This window comes from Microcebus murinus, chromosome 6 (genome assembly GCF_040939455.1).
Source record: "Microcebus murinus isolate Inina chromosome 6, M.murinus_Inina_mat1.0, whole genome shotgun sequence".
NCBI classification, from domain to species: domain Eukaryota; kingdom Metazoa; phylum Chordata; class Mammalia; order Primates; family Cheirogaleidae; genus Microcebus; species Microcebus murinus.
The window spans coordinates 6,022,829-6,047,229 of NC_134109.1; the positions used below are offsets into that span (position 1 = coordinate 6,022,829).

Consider the following 24,401-nt stretch of genomic DNA (forward strand, 5'->3'; position numbering starts at 1 on the left):
CCAATTTATAGCTGCTCAGTCAGGAACATGGGAGGCTGGATTTGCAATTGGGATCTGAAATGGGGGCACTCTTGTGGGACTGAGCCCTTAACTTGTGGGATCTGATGCTAACTTGTCAATAGTGTCAGCATTAAACTGAATTGTAGGATGCCCAGATCATGCTCAGAATGGGGGAAAAACTTGCTCATCTGGTGTCCAGTGCTCTGAGTGACAGTGCAGAGAAACTGTTTTTCACCATGGGTGACCCAGGGGGCTTCTGAAACTTCACATTTGTGGGTATCTTTCATTTACAGAACTTCTTTGGCATAGAGGTTACATATCAGATGCTGTGTTGTCACGACTGGTTTGTCAATCTGAGCAATGGCCATGTAGAATTCACACTCTGAAATCCAGCGTGCTGAAGGCAATGACTCATGCTTTCGATATCCTATGGTAAAAACCCATGAGGGAAACAGCCTGATTCTAAATGGGGCAGCCAAGCTGGGAATTGGCAGATAGGATGGCCAAATTGCACAGGAAACCTGGAATGAAGTGAAATTTATTTTAGGAACTCTTGAGTCCCAAGCCTCAAAAACACACATGCATTTTGGCTCAGCAATTCCACCTCTAGGACTTTTCCAGGGTAATAAATCAGGGACTCAGATATTCCTCCAAGATTTGTTTACCCTTTCTCCAAATTAGAAAGAACCTCAGTGTCCCATGGTGGGGATTGGGGTGAGCCGGGTGTTGTTAAATAGATGGAGGTATAGCCATGGGTCTGAGTACCCTGGGTCAAGGGGAAACATGAGTAGGAAATCGATGAATAGAAAAATGGTCAACTTCTATGGCTCCAAGAAAGACTGTTCACAAAACTGTAATGCAATGTGATTCCAATGTTGCAAGATAAAATGTGGGCATTGAAAAAAAGATTGAAAAGATATACACCAAAATGTTAATGATGATTCTGTTTGGGAGTGTTGGCTTTTTGCTGTTGTTGTTTTTTTTTTTTTTCTTTTCTTTTTAACTTTCATGCATCCAACAAGTAATTACTGAGCAGACATTGTGTGGCAGGCACTGTGCTGTGTGGATGCTGGAGACAGCAGTTAACGAAACAAAGATGCTGCTCCCAGGGCTCACATTGCAGAAAGAGCTGCCTGCAATAACATATATGTTCTCTTCCTAATATATGTTTAAAAAAATTTTTTTTTGGCAAAAGTTATTTTTAAAAGCAGGTTAAAAGCAATGTGTAACCACAAAGGAATATTATTTGGCCATAAAAAGGGATGAGGATTTATGCTGCAGTATGGATGAATCTTGGAAACATCATACTAAGCGAAAGGAGCCAAACACAAAAGGCTGTGCAGTCAGTCCCCTCTGTACAAAATGCCAGGAAGACAGAAAGCAAACTAGTGCTTGCCAAGGAATGGGGAGTACGGTAGAGAACGAGGCGTGACTGCTAATGCCTATGGGGTTTCTTTTTGGGGTGTTGAAACTGTTCTAAAATGAGACAGTGGTGACGGTCGCACAACTCTGTGAATATTGTAACCCCCTTAAACCGCACACTTTATTTATTTATTTATTTTTTTTTGAGACAGAGTCTCACTTTGTTGCCCAGGCTAGAGTGAGTGCCGTGGCGTCAGCCTGGCTCACAGCAACCTCAATCTCTGGGGCTCAGCGATCCTACTGCCTCAGCCTCCCGAGTAGCTGGGACTACAGGCATGCACCACCATGCCCGGCTAATTTTTTGTATATATATTTTTAGTTGGTCAATTAATTTCTTTCTATTTTTGGTAGAGATGGGGTCTCGCTCAGACTGGTTTCGAACTCCTGACCTTGCGCAATCCGCCCGCCTCGGCCTCCCAGAGTGCTAGGATTACAGGCGTGAGCCACCACGCCCGGCCCGCACACTTTAAAATGGTGAATTTTAGGGTATGAAAATTATATCTCAGCAAATGTGTTATTAAAAAGTGTAGAAAAAATTATCTAAACCTTTCTGTCAATTTCTAACTGTTCTTGTGATGTGGTCCCTGAGTAGAGCCGGGCGGTGAGATTACTGGGGGGGGGGGAGTTCTACTTTCCAGATTTTCTGCAATAAACATGGGCTACATTTGTAATCAGTATTTTTTAAAAACACTGGATTCTCGTGTATATTATGTCATCGTCTATTTAAAAAGAGGAAAGGGAATACAACCAGATACATATTTACTTAAGTACAAAGAAACGGTGGAAGGAAAGACGGTATCAGTACAGCAGTTGGCAGTCACAGAGATGACAAGTCAGCAGGTGTAGACAAGCAGATGGCAGCCCAGGGCAGGGTGGTCGGTGCCAGAAGAAGGAAGATGCCCAGGTCTGCAGAGGCCCCAGAGAGCCCTTAACCCAACCGCGGCTGGGTGTGGAAGGCACAGCCAGAGGAGGCAGGTGAGGAGGCGGGCACAGCCTGGGTGCGACCCGCCCGCCGGGGCACGTGGCAGGAGGCCAGGCAGCCGGAGCCGAGCAAGGATTCGCGTCTCTATCCGGAAAAGGCCGCTCCGGGCCGTGGAAACCCTGCTCTGGCCGCGGTGGGGAAGGGAGGCGAAAGCAGCGGGCCAGGGCGCGAGGTCCCGGGGCGGGGGACGCGGGAACCCCTGCTCCCGCCAAGGGGAGCCGCGGGCCTCTCGGCCCCGCCCACGGCCCCGCCCACATCCCGCCTCCCTCTCTGGTTGGCCCGAGCGGGGCACGTGACCCAGGGCGCCAATCCCCGCCTCAGGAACTCGAGCCCGCCGGTTCCGGAGCGCGGCGACTCGGAGCGTTCCGCCCGCAGCGGCGGAGGCCGGCCGGCAGGGGGCGACAGAGCAACGCGGCGGCCCGGCTCAGGTGGGGCCGCTGGGCGGCAGGTGCGCCGGGGCGTTTCCCGCGCGTCCGCCGCCGTCATTTTCCGGGAACCTCCCGTGCGGGGGTGTCCGCCGCGTCCGCCCGCGCCCCGCAACCGCGCGCAGCGGTGGCCTCCCGCGCCGTCTGGCGCGTCGTTCCTGCCCCGCCCGCCCGCCCGGCCGAGCCTCCGTTGCCAGTCTCCGACGGCCTTCGGCCCCGCGGGGCGTCGGTGACCAGCGCCCGTCCCCATTTCCTCCCGCTCTGTGAGGTCTCAGCCTCTGCGCCCCAGCGCGCCGCCTCCTCCGGGAAGCTTCCCCTGGAGCCCGGGCGAGGCTCTCCCAGCCCGGTCTGTGGGGCCTTTAAGCGAGGCCACTTGAGGGCGCTGCTCCCGGAGCGCGGGGGACCCCCAGCCAGGGCGCAGGTTCGTTGGGGGTCACCGAGGCGCGGGAAAGGCGGCGCGTTGTCGGGTGAGGCCGTGGCCGTGGCAAGGGCCGTCTCCCAGCACCTGGGGGGGACGCAAGGCAGGGAAGGCCCTGCCGAGGCCAGTGAGGCGCGCGGGCTGGGAAGCCGTGGAGGGTCCCCTGGCCTCCGCGACCCCCACACTGTGCCTGTACCTGCTTGGACCACGGATGGGCCTCCACCCTTCGGACGGGGGAAGGCATGCTCCTTAGAAAGTACTCAAGGGAGTGTCATTTGCATCCAGTGTCAACCCAGGAAAAGGACTTGCAACTTGGCATCACAAATAAGGAATGATGGCCTGACACGGTGGCTCACGCCTGTGATCCTAGCACTCTGGGAGGCTGAGACAGGAGGATTGCTTGAGGCCAGGAGTTCGAGACCAGCCTAAGCAAGAGCAAGACTCCCTCTCTGCAAAAAATAGAAAACAAAAAATAGAAAGATTACCCAGGCCCTGTGGTGCATGCCTGTAGTCCCAGCTACTCGGGAGGCCGAGGCAGGAGGATCACTTGAGCCCAGGACTTTGTGGTTGCAGTGAGTTCCGATGAGGGCAGTGAGCTGTGATGAGGCCACTGCACTACAGCCTGGGTGAGAGTGAGACTCTTGTCTATACATACATACATACATAAATGCACCAAGACATTCTCAAAGCAAAGCTTCTGGAAACAGTGTCTTCCAGAATTCACGAGGGGCTGTTGGAGAGGCCACTAACCCCTGTGGGGAAAAGGGCTTTGCCAAAACATTGGATGAAACGGAGCCTTACTGATTTATGTTGGTCATGGCCTCTCTCCCCCTCTAGAAGGTCAGCTCTAAAAGACAGGAGAAGTATACCCCTCTATCATTTTTATTTAATGCATTTGCATTAAATAATTAAATTTTTTCTTAACTAGATGAACTATAGGTTTATATATTTTTTATTTTTTGGATTGATTTATTTAATAGTTCTACTGTTTACCTTTTTTCTAAATCATTAGTTTACTTTTTTTTTTTTTGAGAGCATCTCACTCTGTTGCTGGGCCAGAGTGCCGTGGCAGGATCATAGCCCACTGCAGCCTTGCAGCCCTCCGCTCAAGCAATCAGCGATCAGCGATCCTCCTGCCTTAGCCTCCCACATAGCTGGGACTACAGCCACCAGCCACCATGCCCAGCTAATTTTTCTTTTCTTTTGTTTCTTTCTTCTTCTTCTTCTTCTTTTTATTTATTTATTTTGTAGAGACAGGATCTTGCTCTTGCTTAGGCTGGTTTCAAACTCCTGGGCTCAAGCTGTCCTCCTGCCTCAGCCTCCAGAGTAGCTGGGACTACAGGCAGAAGGCACTGTGCGTGGCCATTCAACTTCAGTGTAGGACTTCCAGCACTATGTTGAATGGAAGTGGTGACAGTGGGCAGCATTTTCTGGTTCCAGTTCTAAGTGGGAATATTCTCAATTTTTCCCCATTCAATATGATGTTGGCTGTGGGTTTGTCATATATGGCTTTTATATTAATAATTTTGAGGGACCTTTAAGAGGTTATTGAGGCATGAGGGCTCTGCCCTCAAAAATGGATTAATCCATTCAAGGATTAATGAAATTAATCAGTTTATGGATTAACGAGTTATCATGGAAGTGAGACTAGTGGCTTTATAAAGAGGAAGAGAGACCTGAGTTAGCACATGAGCACGTTCAGCCCCTTGCCATGTGATGCCCTGCACCTTGGACTCTGCAGAGAGTCCCTGCTATTAAGAGGTCTCTCACCAGATGCAGCCCCTTGACCTTGGACTTCTCAGCCTCCATAATGGTAAGAAGTAAATTCCTTTTCTTTATAAATTACCCATTTTCAGTTATTCTGTTATAAGCAATGGAAAACAAAGACATCATATATACTATATATATATATATGCACATCTATCATATGTCCTTGTGTCTAAGATGTCACTAATTTTGAGATGATCCACTGATGTAGTAACAGCTTTTTAAATGAAAATGAAACTCTTTGCTACCCCACAGGCCCTGCAGAAGGTCCACAGTGCCCATACCTGAGATGGAATTCGAGGACAGCTTTATTTTCCTCCCTCTGCTCCAAGCCACCCAACCAGTCCTCACCCTCCCATGGCTTGCTTGGAGGAAGTGTCTGCTGTCCTTGTCACTCATCACAGCTGTGGGTGTCTCAGTGGGAGCCACTTGGGTGGGGAGGCTCAGGCTGTGTCACCTGGGTCTCAGACAGCACAAGGCTCTGTGCCTTGGTGGGTGACATCCAATCTGTCCTGCCAGATTCTCCTCTTTCTCCAGCCACTTTTGTGCAAATCAGGTCTGATATCATTTTTTTTTTTTTTTTGAGACAGAGTCTCACTTTATTACCCAGGCTAGAGTGAGTGCCATGGCGTCAGCCTAGCTCACAGCAACCTCCAACTCCTGGGCTCAAGCAATCCTCCTGCCTCAGCCTCCCAAGTAGCTGGGACTACAGGCATGCACCACTATGCCCGGCTAATTTTTTCTATATATATTAGTTGGCCAATTAATTTCTTTCTATTTATAGTAGAGACGGGGTCTCGCTCTTGCTCAGGCTGGTTTCGAACTCCTGACCTTGAGCAATCCACCCGCCTCGGCCTCCCAGAGTGCTAGGATTACAGGCGTGAGCACCTGCACCCGGCCTTGATATCATCTTGATAATGCATTCTGGAAGTTTCTCAGCTGCCTGAGTTTCAGGACCCCTGAGTTCCTGGAGGAACCCAGCATTGACTAGTGCCAATGGCCGTGCTGGTCACGTCTGCCCTGCTGAGCCTCGTCCAGTATACTGTGCTCCAATGCCTCGTGCATCCCTCCCCCCAGCCTTTGTTTCTGCAGTTTCTTTGACCTAGAATGCCATCCAATCTCTGGTTTTTGCTGGTCTAGCCCTCACTCATTCTCTAAGACTCAGCCTGAAGATCATTCCTTCTGGAGAGCATCAGTCCATCCTCCTGTGGCCCCATCACAGCCTGACTGTGATACCTGGCCACGGTGCCACCACTGGCAGCCCAGGCTTCCCTCCGTCCCCTGACTCTTGTTTCTGCATACTCTCCTGGACCTGAGCTTCCCTGGGCAGAGCTAGGAAGGCCACAGAGATTTCTGAGAAGAGTTTTGGAGTCATACAAGGCCTGGGTTGCACCGAACTGCAATTCCATTGTGGTGAAATGGACTAGTGGTGATCCTTTACCACTGTGAGGACGGATGGCTGCCCGCGGCTTGGTTCTGGGGACATAGCAGCAGAGAAGCCCTGCCTGCCTGCATGGAAGGGCTCGAAATTGGGGAGCTATTATTAGTAATAGTAGTGTGTTATTATTATAATAGGCTACTGGTGCATTTGCAGTAACGTGACATCCACATGACTTTTTCCATATGCCCACACTGTGGCCCCACCCAGAGCGAGTTGCAGCGAATTTCCAGCCCCTAGAAGCCCCCATCAGGGGCAATTACTATTTAGACTTTTACCACCACAGATTCATCTTGTCTGGGTTTTTACTTTATATAAATGAAATCATGCAGTATGTGCTCTTGGGCTCTGTCTGCTTTCACTCAGCGTCATTCTGTGTTGTTTAGGTCATTGTCATAATAATAATAATACTTGCATCCTTCCTCCCCCTAGCCGTGTACATGGCAGGTGATCAATTAATAGTGAGTCTTGGTTGAGGGAACTTGGCCCTGTCAAGTTCTTCTTATCCTAACAGGAGACTCGAGCCTAATCCGTTGGTGAAAAGGGCACTGAGAGGTGGTAGTCAGGGCAGGAGAGAAAGCCCAGGAGCTCGCTTCCCAGCGCTGGCATCTGTATTTTGTCTTGGCCCTGGCTGTTTAGAAATGCCCCTGGCAGTGGCCCGAGGTCACCTTGGGCCGTGGCTGTGGTCCTTCCTTGGGGAAGGAGCTTCCTGGCCCTAACCGTGGGCTCCACCCTGGTCCATCAGGGCAGGCGCCTGCTCATTGCCCTCCCTAGTGTCTCCACCTGTCAGCTGGATTCCAGATCCTGACCTCTGAGGTCTGCAGTGGGAGCCGGGTGAGACTCAGAATGTGCCCCTTGGCTTGGTCTCAATGGGATAAGATACTCCCTCATCCTGCTCCAGAGCCCCCAGGTAGAAATCCCTGAGCCTTGGTCTTTACCCAGAGGCTACGGGGACAGGTTTTTGTCACTCCAGGAGGGACAGGAAGTGGCTGCTCTCCTCAATACCCATTTCCCAGACGGGAGGGCTCTCAGTGCAAGCTGAGTCACCGTTCGGCGAGTGGCGGAGGAGTGCCCTGGCCTGGCAGTGAGGACCCAGAGCTAAGCCCACCCGTCCAGGTCAAGGGGAGCCACGCTCAGAGGAGGGGTCAAAGCTCCATAGAGGAGGTGGCCTTTGAAGGTAAGTGGGCCTTTTGCCAGGACCAATCGAGGGCAATCCAGGGGGATTCCTGCCTGAGCGAAGGCTGAGCAGTGGGAATGTTCAAGGTTCTAGGACCAGTGGCTGGGCTGCACGCGGCTCCTGGGAGTTTTCAGGAGAGAGGCTGGTCTAAGCTGGGTCAGAGATCCTGAGACAGTCCTGGGCAGGTGCAGGACCCTGGCTGTAGACCCTGCCTCCACCTGTGTGACCCTGCACTGGTGTCCCCAGGGGCAGGGCCCTGCCTAGCCACTCGGTAGATTCCTTCCCACAGTAGATGGACCAGGGGGAGGGGAGGTGCAGTGTCAGCAAGTGGGGTTTGGGAGCTGCTGGCCAGGGTCTGAATCCCACAGGGCAATTAAGGCAGCACCAGAGTTAGTCCCAGGTGCGCTGGCCATGCTCTCCGTTCTCACCTGCAGCGGGCCGCCCTGCCCTCCCCGGTCTGGGGGCCCAACCTTGGTTTCTCTTGCAGGGCCTTCAAGAGCCCTGGCTGCCTCTCCTGGTTCCACCAGAGACCAATCTGCTAGGTTGCCGTCTCTTTCGAGGCCTCAGGTGCAGTTCCTGGTGTGCCTTTGCTCTTTGCAGACACGTCCTGCCCTGGCCCCTGATGAGCTGGCCCCAGGCGCAGGGGTCCAGGAGGATTCTTGCTTGAATGGATTCGTTTAAGGGCCTTTTAATGGCCATACCTCACCCATGTCCCTCCCTTCCCACCTCCCAACTATGAGAGCCCCAGTGGGCCCCTCCCAGACCCAGCGCCCTCTGCTGAGCCCCCCAGGCCCCTGGAGATTCCCCAGCCCCACCCTGCCCGGGCTGGGACTCTGTCTCACCTCCCTCCCGGTCAGGAGTGCTCCCATCCATGTCCTTCAAGGCCCAACTCACACTTTCCAGACTCCCCGTCCCTGCCTAGGCCCCAGGATATTAACCCCTTGTGGCATCTGAGCACCCCCCACCGTGGCACCTGTGTGCATTGAGCTCTGAGCACCACCAGGCGCAGGGGGCTGCCCCTCCTCCTAGATAGGGGACCAGTGGCCCCACAGAAAAGAGGTTAATGTAAGAATTTCACAAGAGAATTTCTCTGTTCCTCCCTTCGTCCCCCCATGAGATGCTGGCCTGTGATTCCCCAGGCCCTCTGGGGCTTTCTTACCTCAGGACCAGCTCATAGGAGGGGAGCACGGGGTCCTCAGGAGAGCCACGGGGTGGGGGATGGAGTGTTCACGGACAGTGTCTGGGCCAGGATTCCAGGCAAGAGGGTGGTGCTCCCAGAGCAGTAACGGCAAGTGCAAAGGCCCTGGGGCTGCCGGCTGGGCCTGTGGGCTTGGGGGCTTGGTAAGGGCTGGCGACCCCAGACTGGCAGGGGATGGGGCTATGGAGAGCATGGCGGAGGACAGAGAGCCCCAAGGTGCTGCCCATGAGGTGTCCATTAGTTTTTAAATTTTTAATTAGGTATTTTTAATGCTTGTAAGTGATTCACACTTGTAAAACTCAGGGCTATAAAAATCCTCATCCTACAGCCCTGCTACCCACTCCACTTTGGGAACATCCTTCTAGGCCTATTCCAGAACATTCACGTGTGTGCGCGCACACACACACACACACACACAGGTGCACGCAGGGACACTCAGGCACCTGCACAGCACAAGGACACACTTTGATTACATAAAGAGGCAGTCAGGGTTGGGCGAGGTGGCTCACGCCTGTAATCCTAGCACTCTGGGAGGCCGAGGTGGGTGGATTGCTCAAGGTCAGGAGTTCGAAACCAGCCTGAGCAAAAGCGAGACCTCATCTCTACTAAAAATAGAAAGAAATTACTTGGACAGCTGAAAATATATATATGAAAAATTAGCTGGGCATGGTGGCGCATGCCTGTAGTCCCAGCTACTCGGGAGGCTGAGGCAGGAGGATCGCTTGTGCCCAGGAGTTTGAGGTTGCTGTGAGCTAGGCTGATGCCACGGTACTCTGGCCCTGGCAACAAAGTGAGACTCTGTGTCAAAAAAAAAAAAAAAAGCGGTGAGAATGGTGAGTGGCGTGGGCGTGTCTATCAGACACATCTCTAGTGATGAGCCCACGCACATTTTACTTCTTGGGTTTGCCATGAGAGCAGACACTGCGGGAACCCCGCCCCTTCCCGCCCCTCCCCACCTGGGCGTGGTCCTGCTGTGGTCGCTGGGTGGCACACATCCCACCCTGGTGCCTGATGACACGTGGCCAGGCCGTGTGGGCGGTAGCGATGGGTGCCCTGGGGTTGTGGACATAGAGATCGCCCACCTCCGGGATCCAGGAGGGTGCCTTGGGCGTGCGGGCAAAGCCAGGGAGAGACGCCAGAGCTGAGCAGCTGGCCGGGGGCCAACCCTTGACATTCTTGAGGGACACGCCTGAGGTCTTTGGGGGCTCTCCAGATCTGTGTCGCCCACAAACACTGATTATGCCCCGAAATGCAAACATACAACTGAAAATGGACCCCTGAGCGACCCCTAAGCCTGTGGGGAGAGTGAGCAGGCTCGTGCTGTCCCATCGGCGTCTCAATCTCAGCCCCCCACATCTCCGGCTCCCAGGGTGTTCCCCAGCCAGAGCTCGCATCTCTGTCCCCATGAGTCAGTGTCTTTTTCCATTCGCTGCAGCACGTGCTGGTGAGGGCGCCCAGCTGACAGCACAGGAAGAACCGTCCTTGTTGGCCCGGGGTGAAGGTGGCGCAAGCTGGAGAAGGATCCAGCTCTTCCTTGGTGCTGGCTCCTGCCCATGGGGCTAGCGCCACGTCCTGAGCTCCAGATGCCCACGCCTGGCTGGGTCTGTGTGTGGCGTGCACTTGGGGCTCCCCCCAGAAACAGGGCAGACTTCTCCAACTGGTTTTCATTTTATCTGTGAGCCACATGTTTGAAAAATGACTTAATCAAAGAAGTGTCATGAATTAAATATTATTATTATTTTTTTTTTTTTTGAGTCAGAGTCTCACTCTGTTGCACAGGCTAAGGTGCTGTGGCGTCAGCCTAGCTCACAGCAACCTCCAACTCCTGGGCTCAAGCGATCCTCTTGCCTCAGCCTCCCAAGTAGCTGGGACTACAGGCATGTGCCACCATGCCCGGCTAATTTTTTGTGTATATGTTTTTAGTTTTTGGTTAATTAATTTCTTTCTATTTTTAGTAGAGACGGGATCTCTTGCTCAGGCTGGTTTTGAACTCTTGACCTAGAGTGATCCGCCCACCTTGGCCTCCTGGCCTCTGAGAGTGCTAGGATTCCAGGTGTGAGCCACCATGCCCATCCATGAATTAAATATTGACGGGAGTACTCGGGGTGTGAGAGACGCTGAGGGCCCAAGGAGGCACCTGTCTCACCTTAGTCACCCCTGCACCTGCTGCGGAGAGGACCACTGACTCCCCAGTGCCCTTGCTGCTGTCCTGCTCCTGCGGCTACCACGACCTCCCACCTGCCTCTCCAGCCAGGAGGCCCCAGGCACTCTCGAGAGCATCACCGGGCGGTTCGTGACTCGCTGGCAGGCCCGAAGCCTGGTTCTCCAGCTGACACCTGCCGGTGATCGAGGGCCTGCCGTGGGCCAGGTGAAGTGGCGGGCGCCTCCCCTGCAGCCCCCTGCTCACAGCCATCCTGGGAAGCAGGGCAGCGAGCTCCATCAGGGTGGACGGATCTTGGTGAGCTCTTGACTGAAGAATGACCAGACACGCCAGAGTGTCAGGTCCTGACAACGATCTTCAGAAATCACCAGCGAGACCAATAACAACGGAGTCAGCCCAGGCAGGAAGCAGCTTCACAGGCGCAGGTCTTCAGTGCAGAACAAAAAGGGTCTGTCTCTGTGAGTGTCTCCCTCCTGAGCTCTTGGATGGTTTCCTTTCGTTAGCCCAGTCCAGGGCGGGCTCTCGGGAGGTGTGGGATGTTATCAGATGATCAATAGGTCGCCCTCCTTATGACTCCCTTGCTGAAAGCCCACAGGGTGGGCGGTGTGTGTGTGTGTGTGTGTGTGTGTGTGTGTGAACCACAATGCAGATTCAAGTTAATGGCATAATAATTACCCTTAGTTTCCTCTAGGTCACTTTTTTTTTTTTTTTTTTGAGACAGAGTCTCACTCTGTTGCCCAGGCTAGAGTGAGTGCCGTGGCGTCAGCCTAGCTCACAGCAACCTCAAACTCCTGGGCTCAAGCGATCCTCCTGCCTCAGCTTCCCGAGTAGCTGGGACTACAGGCACGTGCCACCATGCCCAGCTAATTTTTTTTATATGTATATTTTTTAGTTGTCCAGATAATTTCTTTCTATTTTTTTTTTAGTAGAGACAGGGGTCTCACTCTTGCTCAGGCTGGTCTCGAACTCCTGAGATCAAACGATCCTCTTGCCTTGGGCTGCCAGAGTGGTAGGATGATAGGCGTGAGCCACCACACCCGGCCTAGGTGATTTTCTGAATCCTGTCACACCTGGGCTGAAGAATCCCCAAGTTGATAAAGCATGCCTTCCTTCCCCAGGTGTAGGAGTTGCTCGGATAGGATTAAGGATGGGGCAACACTGAAACGGAGTGCCCGCCCTCGTCCTTCCTTCTTCCCAGGTGGAGCAGTCGCTCGAGGCAGCACCAAAGCAGGGCACTCTCGACCCTAGAAGAGGCGGAGATCCCAACTACCTACCTAACGTTCCCCACCTCTAGCCTAGAGGCCCAGGTTGTTGGTTGGGGGCATCAACGCATCTGTCTGCTTCCTGCTGAGTGGAGCGACGATTGCTATTAGGGTGGCCTCTTGCGAGTTCTCCAGGGGGCTTTGGTCCATGCCCTTGGCAGACTGCTATAGTTATAGGTGTGAGAAGGCAGACAATAGGGCTGGCAGAGAATGTGGGACCATGTTTAGCTTGATGGCCTCCAGATGGGATGAAATTAATTTACTTAGAGAATGTGTAAGGATCAGCCCCAACATCAGAATTCTCAGGATACAGAGTAACGGAGTGACCCAGGGGATTACCAAAGACACCCACCAGGGCCTAGCAGCCTCACCGTGCATCTGGAGATTGGAGGCGGACTCTAGAATGGCATCGATATTATCCCGAACCTGTCTAGACTTACTAACAAGAAAGCAGCACTGTTCTTTTAACGACTTTGGTGCGGCGCTCACTGGCCATGAAACCTTGCCCACAGCTGGCACTCACAGTCCGCCCGGCAGTGTGTGCTGTGCGTTGACGAATCCGTTTTGCTCTTGTGTGGTGAGGAAAGCTTTAAAGCACTGAAAGCTTGTTTTACTTTACAGGCAGCTTTACTTGCAATGGAAATCAGAATAGGTAACATATACATATATGTTTTCATTATGTTATTTTTAAATGTTCATAATTTAATTTAAATTTTTTTTGAGACAGAATCTAGCTGTTTCCCAGGCTAGAGTGAGTGCCATGGCGTCAGCCTAGCTCACAGCAACCTCAAACTCCTGGGCTCAAGCAATCCTGCTGCCTCAGCCTCCCGAGTAGCTGGGACTACAGGCATGCACCACCATGCCCGGCTAATTTTTTCTATATATATTAGTTGGCCAATTAATTTCTTTCTATTTATAGTAGAGACGGGGTCTTGCTCTTGCTCAGGCTGGTTTCGAACTCCTGACCTCAAGGGATCTGCTCACCTCAGCCTCCCAGAGTGCTAGGATTACAGGCGTGAGCCACCGCGCCCGGCCCACAATTTTATTTTGATAAATGAGAAATTAGAAAAGTCAATTCAAATTTATAGTTTTAATTTATAAATATCACAAAGAAATAAGGCAAGATTTTGAATATTATGATAAATTTTATTCTTTGGCATGATAAATTTCAAAGCATGGGGCTACACATAGGCAAACATTACATTGTTTACAATAGTATCCAGTACTGCGCCTTTTATTATTTTTTGAGCATACAATACATCTTCTTAATGGAGTTTTCCTTTTTGTTTTATCACTATTGTAAGGTGCTAGAAAAGGTCTTTCTCTAAAACGCATGAGATTTTCTGATGCAGTGCAAGGGTTGTGTTGCCTCGATTCTGAGTACTGCCGTAGAAGTTTCGTTATTAACGCTAAAGTCGACGCTCGGCTGTGCGTGTTCATCTGTGGCCGTTGACCATAGTCGACGCTCGTACCGAAGTGCTTAGCCAACCATGCAGGGGGGCTCCAGTGCTACCCTTGAGTCAGTCCATCAGATACTGGAGATGGAGCAAGCTGGAACAGGGACAGTGGGATTAGACGGGACCAAGGCTCCAGCTAGGTCAGGAAACCCTTCGCCCAGGGCTGCCCGATTGGCAGCCGCAGCTGCAGCCCGATTTCCTCGAGCTATTAGACCCGCTCCCTTTTGATGTCCCCTGCAGTGAACGACTGCCACCTCAGCTGGTTGCAAACGTTCTCTAAGAGCATATGAATCTGTGGCCCATACTTACTGGGCGCTCTTTGAGTGGTAAGGAATCCTTGCTCTCTCCAAATAGATGCACGGGCGTGCAACGCCAAGTTAGCGTGTTTAGAATCTGTACAGATGGTCACTTTCTTGTCTTCGGCTAACTGGAGAGCTCGGGTTGGGGCTATGAGTTCGGTTAACTGTGCAGATGCACTTGCTGGTAAAACCTGGGCCTCCACCGTGTCTAGACTCTCGGTCACTACCGCACAGCCTGCATGCCGCTGTCCGTCCTTGACCAGACTGCTGCCATCAGAAGCCCCTGGTGGGCTCGAGAGAGGGGGGTCAAGGCTAGATCTTCCCGGGAAGACAGTGGTGGAGCAACCTCTTCCCAGTTGTGCAATGGCCTGCTCGCTCCCCCTGTCGTCTCTTCTGGAAGAAGAGTGGCAGGGCTGAGCCCAGAGCACGTCTCCATTTTTAAGTCAGGAGTTTCTATTAACGTAGCCTGGAATTTTATAAACTCCCTGGAGGAGCTCGGAGGCCCGGCGGGAGGTTCTCGCAGTGAGGGTCGCTCCCGTGGTGAATGTGGTGGCCTCTTGTAGGAGTACAGATACGGCTGCCATTGCCCTCACGCAGGCAGGCCAGCCTGCGCCCGTGGGGCCCGATTTATTTGATAAATAGGCCACGGGTGGTGACCATGGCCCCCAAAGCTGTGTCAACACCCCCAGAGCTATTCCCTGGCTCTCACTGAAGGTTCTCTGAGGGCAAGGCAGGCCCAGGGCCGGGGCTTGGCATAGAGCCTTTTCAATGCCTGAACAGCCGGTTTTCGTTCAGGCCCATATTAGAGGTTCCTTATTGTTGTTTCCTCTTAGGCTTTTATAAAGGGGCTTAGCCAGAAGCCCATAATTAGGATTCCAAATTCGGCAGAACCCCACAAGTCCAAGAAAAGAGAGCAGAAGGGCTGAGTGGTGTGTTCTGGGGGACAGACTGTGGCTGGACGTGCCCCAGGGACAGTTTTCGTTTTCCAGGGTGAGCATGAGCCCCAAGTAGATCACTGTAGACTGAGCCAGCTGAGCTTTGGGGTGGCACACCCTGGACCCACGGTCAGCCAGGAATCACAGGACTCAAATGGCATGTTCCCACGCCTCCTCTGAGCCCGGGTGGCGGATCAGCAGGTCATCGACATATTGAAGCACCACTCCCCAGTGGAGCTGGAGGTTGTCTACATCTTTCCCCCAAGTCTGGCCTAAAGATGAGGGCTGTCCCGGAACCCTGGTGGCAACACCGTCCAGGTTAACTGGTGGGGTGTGCCATGTGGGGGCGTCCATTCAAAAGCAAATAAATGTTGACAGTCAGGGTGGAGAGGAACGCAAAGAAAAGCATCCTTTACATCCACTATGCTGTAATGAGTGGTCTCTGGGGGAACATCACCCCAAACCGTGCCAGCTGGGGTCTGTTAGAGCTGGGTAATGTCCCCAGGTAACGACCCAGGCCACTAAGTATGGACGTTTCCTTTCCGATCCGTAGGAAGAGGGGCTGTGCACAACCCCTCAAACCTAAGAGCTACTCGGTTTTTTTTTTTTTTTTCTTTTGAACACCAGGACGATGATATCTGTGGGTATAACAACCTGGTTGTTTATTAGGGTCCCAGCCGCTGCGACTGGGTGGCCGGCCACGGCCAGGAAGGCACCTCCTAGACAGAGTCACCCAAGTCAGAGTGTTTTCATGGGCAGAGGCGAGCTGGTTTACCTAAATCCTAGAGAAATCCTAGTCATGGCACCGAAGATGTCAGGGTGGCAGTCTGTCCTCGGTTTTCAGCGTGCTCTTCGCCAAAAAATGACCAGACACCCCAAAGGGTCAAGTCCAGACTATTATCTTGTAAAAAACCACAGCAGGCCGATACAACGGAGCCAGCCCAGGCGGGAAGCAGCTTCACAGGAGCTGCTCTTTAGTGCAGAACAGAGTGGGCCTGTCTCTGCGAGTGGGGGGAGACAGATCAACGCTAACTCCCTCGCTGAACCCTTGGGCGGTTTCCTCTTACCAGCCCCGTCCAGGGCGGGCTCTCCGGAGGTGTGGGATGTCATCAAATGATCAACAGCACGGGGTGGGCGGTGTGTGTGTGTGTGTGAACCACAATGCAGATTCAAACTAATGGCATAATAATTACCCTTAGTTTATTCCAGGTGACTTTCTGAATCCTATCGCCTGGGCTGGGGATTCCTAGATTGATAAAGCGTGCTCTCCTTCCCCGGGTGTAGCACGTGCTCAGGACAGGATTAAGGATGGGGCAACACCAAAACTGAGTACCCGCCCTTGTCCTTCTTCCCAGGTGGAGCAATTGCTCGAGGCAGCGGCAAAGCAGGGCACCCTCGTCCCTAGAAGGGCAAGAGATCCTAACTACCTACCGACCCCACTTTATAGGTAGGGAAACTGAGGCTCAGAGGTGAGGTGGCTTGCCCAGGGTCAGCTGGCATGTGAGGGGCTGAGAGCGGACCCCAGCAGGGTCTGCCTGTGTCCAGAGGCCGTATGTGCTGTTCCTTGGACCAAATAGGAAAGACGGGGAATTAATCAGGAGCACAGAGGTAGTGACCAGTGTCGGGGGGAGGGTGGAAGAAGGACAAGCCACTGGTGCAGACTGACAGACAGAGGGGCTTCTGGGAGGAGGCGGCACTTGGGCTTGGCATGAGGGTTTGGAGAGAGATGGGGAAGGCGTGTGGAATCTGGCGTGTGGAATCCGTGTGGAGAGAGATGGGGAAGGCGTGTGGGGACCAGCATGGGGGGCGGTAGGAGGAGCAGGCCCAGGAGTGGCCTGGGTGGGCACAGCTGGCCTGGGCTGGGCCAGGTGCACGGGGCAGGCAGGGGGTGGAGACGGGAGAGGACAGCGGGCTGGACACAGACCACCCTGCTCCATGGCCTTCCCGCACACAGCGTCACTGAGCAGTCTGTGGCCCGTCTGACTGTTGTCCTTTTTACAGGTAATTATTTTCTGTTTCTGCTTGGAGATTTGGGGACCTTTGTCTTCATTTTGGTTGCTCAGAAATTTCTCTACAATGTTTCTAGAGCAGGCATCCTCAAACTACGGCCCGTGGGCCACATGCAGGTGTTTTTGCATTTTTTTTTTTTTTTTACTTCAAAATAAGGTATGTGCAGTATGCATAGGAATTTGTTCATAGTGTTTTTTTAAACTATAGTCCGGCCTCCAACGGTCTGAGGGACAGTGAACTGGCCCTCTGTTTAAAAAGTTTGAGGGCCCCCGTCCTAGAGGGTGCCGCTGGGCTTTGTTGTTATTGTTTCAAGTGGTGTTCACTTTCCGATTGCAGTGTCACTTACATAAAGCACGTTAAGATACAGCTCGAGGTCCACACTCCTGTGACCGGTGTTCCTCCGCGCGGTCCATCCACGTTTCACAGCGCAGGTTTTGTCACTGTTCTGGCACGGTGAGGCCCACAGACCAGGAGACGAGTGGCATGGAAACGGTGGCTTGTTACGCACGGTCCCAGAGGCGAGGGCGCGCCGCGCCACGCAGGGCCCTGTGGGGAGCTCCAGTAAGACAGGAGGAGGGAATGTGGGGAAGAGCCTTCATTGTGGTTTCTGCGGAAGGAACGGGCGAGGCGGGTAAGCGAGTTTAGGGTTGGCCGGTTTGAGTGATTTCAGCAGGCTGGCGGTGTAGGAGCTGTCAGGAGTGGTCCGGCACCTGGCCGCAGGTGACCGGGGCCTGCGTGTGACAGCCCAGAGGAGGTGGGGGGGTGTGAGCCCTGGGGTGGCGAGTCTGCTGCCAAGCTAGTCGCCCGCTGTCTCCAGGAATTGGGTAGCCCGGGACGGGCAGCCTCTCCAGGGTCAGCAAGGCCCCGATGTCCCAGAAAACACAGTGGCACGATGCCTACCATTGGCCCTGTGATGCTCTGACATTCCATAATATTAAGGAAACTTTGGGTGAGGCTAGAGGAGACTCTTAGAGAGCAGGGCACAAGTTGCCTGAGCAGCGTGGAACATTTCATGTTGACAGCAGAAAGACTGACGAAGGAGAAGTAGGAGCCCTCACGGGACGGCTCATGAGCAAGTTCCCACAGGTGCACAGCGAAGCCTTGGTGTGTCTTTGGGTCAGAGTGGAAGGCCCAGCAGGTGTATCGCTGCAGTATATGAACTCGTGGTTCAGCACAGTATGTGGAAAGACTAGTGGTGCTTGTGTAACCAAGAAGGGGCGCTTGTGGGGGGCGTGGCTGGAGAGGCAGGTGGGGGTCGCGGTGGAAGCTGGGCCAGGAGAGTAGGAAAGGCCCTGGGGAGTGGGTGGTCCTCTCCCCAGGGGTGCAGGGTGGCCGAGATGAGACCGGCGCCTCGTGGGGAAGTGGAAATCTCCATTCCCCTCTGGACTGGCACGGATCCCAGTAACCCCTATTAGATTCCTCCTCAGGGCTGGGAGCGTAGGGTGTGGGCTCGGCAGAGAGCAAGCAATGAACCCAAAGGAGCAGAGGCGGAGCGCGGCAAACGGAAGAGAAGCCCCGCTATCTGTCGCAGGGAGCGAGCAGTCCACGTCTGTGTCCACTTTGTGCGGCGGGAGAGGCAGCCCGGGGCCGCTGCGGGGGCAGGGGTTTCAGTGTCTGGGGTGAAGTCATCGCCCAGGGTGGGGTCTTGGGTGGCGGCCATGGCATGTGGGGTGGTGTCACCTCCAGAAGGAGGCTCCCGGCCAGGGCTGTGTCGTCCGGGGCCTGGGACTGGGCAATCCTCTCTGGGTGGCCCTCGGCCGCTGTGGAGCTTGTCCCTGTGGCTATGTGGTGTGACCGGCCAGGCGGCTCCGTCTGGGCAGCCGTTGCTGGCCTGCTGCTTCAGTTTCCGGTTTGATTGGCGACAGGAAATCTGGAAAGGTCTTTGGGTTGCAGAGCCAAACTCGATGGCCCGTGGGCACCAGCACTGTCATGCCTGCTTGGAAGAGTGGCTCACGCGGCGGGCTTGGGCCTCTGGGTTACAGAGCCACGAAAGCACCCAGACCAGCAGGATGGCACACAGCAGCGCCGGACGGGCTTCCGTCCGGTGTGTGTGCACGTTTGGGCTCAGATGGGCCCCTGTCAGTGGGGACGCTGACTGGCCGGTGGGACAACCTGTGTTTAAGGGTCTCAAAAGAACATGTGCCCTTGGTCCATCCTCCAGCCCTTATGGGATGGGGCCAAGATCAAAAATTTATAGCAATAGGGGAGACATTATTAAAGGGCCTCCTATATTGTGAGTGAGCCTTTGTACAGGGGGGTGAGATGTCTCCTCCTTTGACCACTTCGGGACCAGCGTGGACTGTAGTCGACAGCCACAGATGAACGCGCACAGCCACTGTAGCCGACAGCCGTGATATGACTTTTCTAATTCTTCATTTATCAAAATAAAATTGTGAGGCCGGGCGCGGTGGCTCACACCTGTAATCCTAGCGCTCTGGGAGGCCGAGGTGGGCAGATTGCTCGAGGTCAGGAGTTCGAAACCAGCCTGAGCGAGACCCCGTCTCTACCAAAAATAGAAAGTAGTTAATTGACCAACTAAAAATATATGTACAAAAAATTATCCGGGCATGGTGGCGCATGCCTGTAGTCCCAGCTACTCGGGAGGCTGAGGCAGGAGGATCGCTTGAGCCCAGGAGATTGAGGTTGCTGTGAGCTAAGCTGATGCCACGGCACTCACTCTAGCCTGGGCAACAGAGTGAGATTCTGTCTCAAAAAAAAAAAAAAAAAAACCAAAATAAAATTGTGAACATTTAAAAATAACGTAATGAAAACATACATGTATATGTTACCTACTCTGATTTCCATGACAAGTAAAGCTGCCTGTAAAGTAAAACAAGCTTTCAGTGCTTTCAAGCTGTCCTCACCACACAAGCGCAAAACGGACCCGTCAATGCGCAGCACACGCCGCCGTGCGGGCTGTGAGTGCGGGCAGGGCTTCGTGGCCGGTGGGCGCCACACCAGAGTGGTTAAACACACGAAAGGGTGATGCGAGCATTTTAAAGAACTGATGGGAGGTGAGAGTTTGCCAAGGGACCTCGAACCGAGAGTGATTAAGGCCTGGGGCAAGATCAGGGTCCACGTAGGGGCCGCGTGTGTCCGGACTGCGGAAGGACTTGCTCGAGGGGACAGTCGTCTCTCTGGGTTGAAGCGGCCCCCGGGGCTGTGGGCGAGACGGCCCTATCGCTTGCCGCTCCCGAGAGCCCCGCCTTGTGTGTTCTGGGACGTGAGCTGTGTGCCTCGGTCACCGTCAGAGTGCCCGTGGCTCTGAGCGGGCGAGGAGTGACCCGGCAAGGCCTCCGGGCATGTGGAGACACGTGCGACTTTGGATTGAGGCTGGGCATCCGTGAGGCGGGGCAGTCCAGGGTTCTTTACCGTGAACAGTCCATACCAAACGAGAAGACGGGGCCGCGTGTTGGCCAGCACGTCCAGCACTCAGGTGACCGCCTGCAGTTCGGCCAGCTGTGCGGGCCCCGGGGTCCTGGCCTCCGTCGGGGACACTCTGGCCGAGAGACGGGAAGCCGCCGTGGTCCCTGGGCTCCAGCATTCGTAGGAGGGTTGGCAGTGCCGTTCCCACAGTCTCTGCTCGCTCAGTTAGTCCCAAGGGGCTCCCGGGGCGTCTGGGGGTTCCAGAGAGCTCGGCCTTCCCCAGCACCCCAGCCTGGCAAGGGCGTGAGGACGGCGGGGCCATTCCCTGCCGGGGGTGGAATATGCCCCGTGTGTCTCAGCAGGACGCTGTGCCCATGACCCCGTGCGTACGGGCAGCTGGGCGCGGGCACAGGCTCGGGGGCCGAGGGGCCTCTGTTGGCAGGAGAGCCCGGCCCTGGCCGGCGGCTTGCGAGGCCAAGAGAGACAGTTTCTTGCACCAGAAGCCCTTGGGCACCTGACGGCCACCCTGGGTGGTCCGGAGACCGCAGGACACCCGAGCAGAAGTCGCCAAAGCCTCCACAGCTCAGGAGTCTCTGGGGACACCAACACGAGTGCCTCTGGGTTTCAGTTTGGACAGATTTGGAGCCTTTTGTGCCAGGAACCCGATTTAGAGTTGGCCAATTTATGAGTAGCAGCATCAGCAGGATTAAGCAAAATTTGTGAGTGAGCAATATGCTGCCACCAGGCCCCACAGAGAATTAGAAGACGTTGGACTTGTGTGCCCTTCACGGGTGCGTCCAACAGTCTCCACGGAGGGGGATGTCATCGACGTGCAGTGTGCTTGGGCTCCTGGAGACGGCGCGTGCGGGGACAGGCTTGTCTGCAGAGGCTGTGTGTGGTGGCCGAGCTGCAGAGTCCCCGTGGGCAGCCTGGTGTGGCTGCCACGTGTCCCTTGGAGGGGAAGGCGGACCCCGGCGGAGGCTGCTGGAGCAGCCACCGAATAGCACCTGTTAGCCGGGTGTGGCAGAGCCGAACACTCACTCTGTTGACTGGGCAGAGTCGGTCATTAGAGTAATCTTGGGCACGGGGGCTCTGAAGGGTAGACCCCAGCATCAAGGCTGCAGTGATCCACCCCGGGAGCCCTTTGTTATCCCAGGTTGAAGAACAGGCAAAATCATGCTGTTAAATGGAGAGGCACTCTGGGAGGCCGAGGTGGCGGATCGCTCGAGGTCAGGAGTTCAAATCCAGCCTGAGCAAGAGCGAGACCCTGTCTCTACTATAAAAAAATAGAAAGAAACTAATTGGCCAACTAACATATATAGAGAAAATTAGCCGGGCATGGTGGCGCATGCCTGTAGTCCCAGCTACTCGGGAGGCTGAGGCAGGAGGATCGCTTGAGCCCAGCAGTGTGAGGTTGCTGGAGCTAGGCTGACGCCATGACACTCACTCTAGCCTGGGCAACAAAGCAAGACTCTGTCTCAAAAAAAAAAAAAAATGGAGAGGCAAGTCACCTCTTTATTAGGTAGGTTTTATGTAACAAGTTTTACTCCTTGGAGGCCCTGTTTCAACTTACATGGAGCCATATTAACTGTTTTAACTAGGGGGCCCATGGCCCATTGGCAAGCCAATTTGTAACCACCAAAGACTTACTGTAATTTTAATTTATTATTCGTTGTGTTAGAGCGTCTATGCCCAACGTGGGCTATTTTAAGGCAATGCATGCGGTGTCTATGGAAATTTAGGCAAGGCTGCCATTAAAGTGAGGTGTTATCTATTTTCCGCTATTTTATGTTAAGTTACTTCCCTAAGATTATAGGAGGTGCAATGTTTAAATTTAGTGGGATCTCCAGGTATAACGATAATTTGAACCCCAGGATGGATGAAGTCCATGCAGTTTTGCCAATTAGTGCATTTTAGCAAATGCCAAAGTCCATTTAGAAGCTGTGTTTTAGAGACAAAAGCCAATCGGTGACTTTTTAATCTTTTTGTTATGTGAATCCTTTCAGTACATACGTTGTGTTATATGTTTGTTATATATATAACTGGTTATATATATTTTTAGATATAGACTTTAGATCCCCCCCACTTTTGTTCCATTTTAGGCTTTCAACCGAGGAGCCCTGGGTTTTGACTTGCGTCTCAGGCTGGTGGGGCGAGGGCAGAGGGAGGCAACTGGCCCTGGGGCAGCCCTGTCGCAGCAACTCTGGCCCTTTCCTCCTCTTTTTTCTTTTTCTTATTTCTTCTTTTAAAATCAAAATGTGTTAGAATGGCTTTGTATCTCCAGGTGGGTGACATTTTCCCCTTTCTTCTTTCTTTCTTTTTGTCCCTGTCCCTTACCGGTTCTGTCTCACTCCTTTTTTTCCTTCTAGGTGTTTATCAGATAAAGTCCCAGGGGCCCTAGCATTGGGTGGTGGCCTCCCTTTCCAGACATCCTAACTGACCTCTGGAGGGTCTGGACTCAATTCCGGGAGAGTGACAGTGGCCTCATGGGTATCCGTGAGGCTCGGAGGCCCTCTGGGAACCGGTAGGGCTCCTAGGCGAGCACCGTCCACTCCTGAATCTCTTGTGCATCTGCCCCAGGGTCTCAGGCAGGGCAGGGGCGATGCGCTCTCTCTCCCCTTTTCTTTTGCATTAAACATTGCGTCTGGTCCCCGCAGGTGGGATGCGTCACAAGGTCCTGCAGGGGGAGAGGAGCTCTCCCTCCTCCCTCGGGCAGGCTGGAAAGACGGGAGCACAGCAACTCCATCGGCCCCGCAGCGCCCGTCAGAGGGACAGGCTCACTTCACTTCGCTTCCACGGGAGCGAAGTCACACCTGGCTCCTCTGGAGGTGCCTTCCTAAACTCGGCTCATCCGTCTGGAACCCACGTGAGTAACAGCTCAGACTGGCTCACTTCTGAGTTCCGGACAGGAAGGTACCCAGCACAAGTGCATGCCAGCAGGTGGTGGCCTCCCCAGTTCCAGGGCTGCCAGGTGGAACCAGTTAGCAAGCCAAGAGCAGTGCAGCGCCGTCCCTTCCACCCTGCTCCTTGTGCCAATTGTTTTTTTTTTTTTTTTTTTTTTGAGACAGAGTTTTGCTTTTGTTGCCCAGACCAGAGTGAGTGCCACGGCATCAGCCTAGCTCACAGCAACCTCACACTCCTGGGCTCAAGCAATCCTGCTGCCTCAGCCTCCCAAGTAGCTGGGACTACAGGCATGCACCACCATGCCCAGATAATTTTTTCTGTATATACTAGTTGGCCAATTAATTTCTTTCTATTTATAGTAGAGACGGGGTCTCGCTATTGCTCAGGCTGGTTTCGAACTCCTGACCTCGAGCCATCTACCCGCCTCGGCCTCCCAGAGAGCTAGGATTACAGGCATGAACCCCTGCACCGGCCTGTTTTTTTTTTTTTTTTTTGAGACAGAGTCTCACTTTGTTTCCCAGGCTAGAGTGAGTGCCATGGTGTCAGCCCGGCTCACAGCAACCTCAAACTCCTGGGCTCAAGCAATCCTGCTGCCTCAGCCCCTGAGTAGCTGGGACTGCAGGCATGCGCCACCATGCCCAGCTAATTTTTTCTATATATGTTTAGCTGTCCAATTAACTTCTATTTTTGGTAGAGATGGGGTCTCACTCTTGCTCAGGCTGGTCTCTAACTCCTGCCCTTCCTTGAGTGATCCTCCTGCCTCAGCCTCCCAGAGTGCTAGGGTTACAGGTGTGAGCCACCACGCCTGGCCTTGCTAATTGTTTTAAAATGCAGGTTTTTGCCAGGTGTGGTGGCTCATGCCTGTAATCCTAGCATTCTGGGAGGCCGAGGCGTGCGGATCACTTAAGGTCAGGAATTTGAAACCAGCCTGAGCAAGAGTGAGACCCTGTTTCTACTAAAAATAGAAAGAAATTAGCTGGACAACTAAAACTACATAGAAGAAATTAGCCGGGCATGATGGGGCATGCCTGTAGTCCCAGCTACTCGGGAGGCTGAGGCAGGAGGATCCCTTGAGACCAGGAGATTGAGGTTGCTGTGAGCTGGGCTGACGCCAGGACACTCTAGCCCAGGTGACAGACCGAGACTCTGTCTAAAAAAAAACCAAACTATTAAAATACAG

General features: G+C 53.6%; 1 protein-coding gene across 1 annotated transcript in view; it reads left to right on the top strand.

The window, feature by feature from the left end:
* DEGS2 (delta 4-desaturase, sphingolipid 2) overlaps positions 1–24,401 on the top strand; it is a 79,172-nt gene that overhangs the window by 36,605 nt on the left and 18,166 nt on the right. The window contains exon 4 of the mRNA XM_076003722.1: positions 22,975–23,183. Coding sequence (XP_075859837.1) covers positions 22,975–23,183 — 209 coding nt within the window. The remainder of the gene's footprint in view (positions 1–22,974; positions 23,184–24,401) is intronic.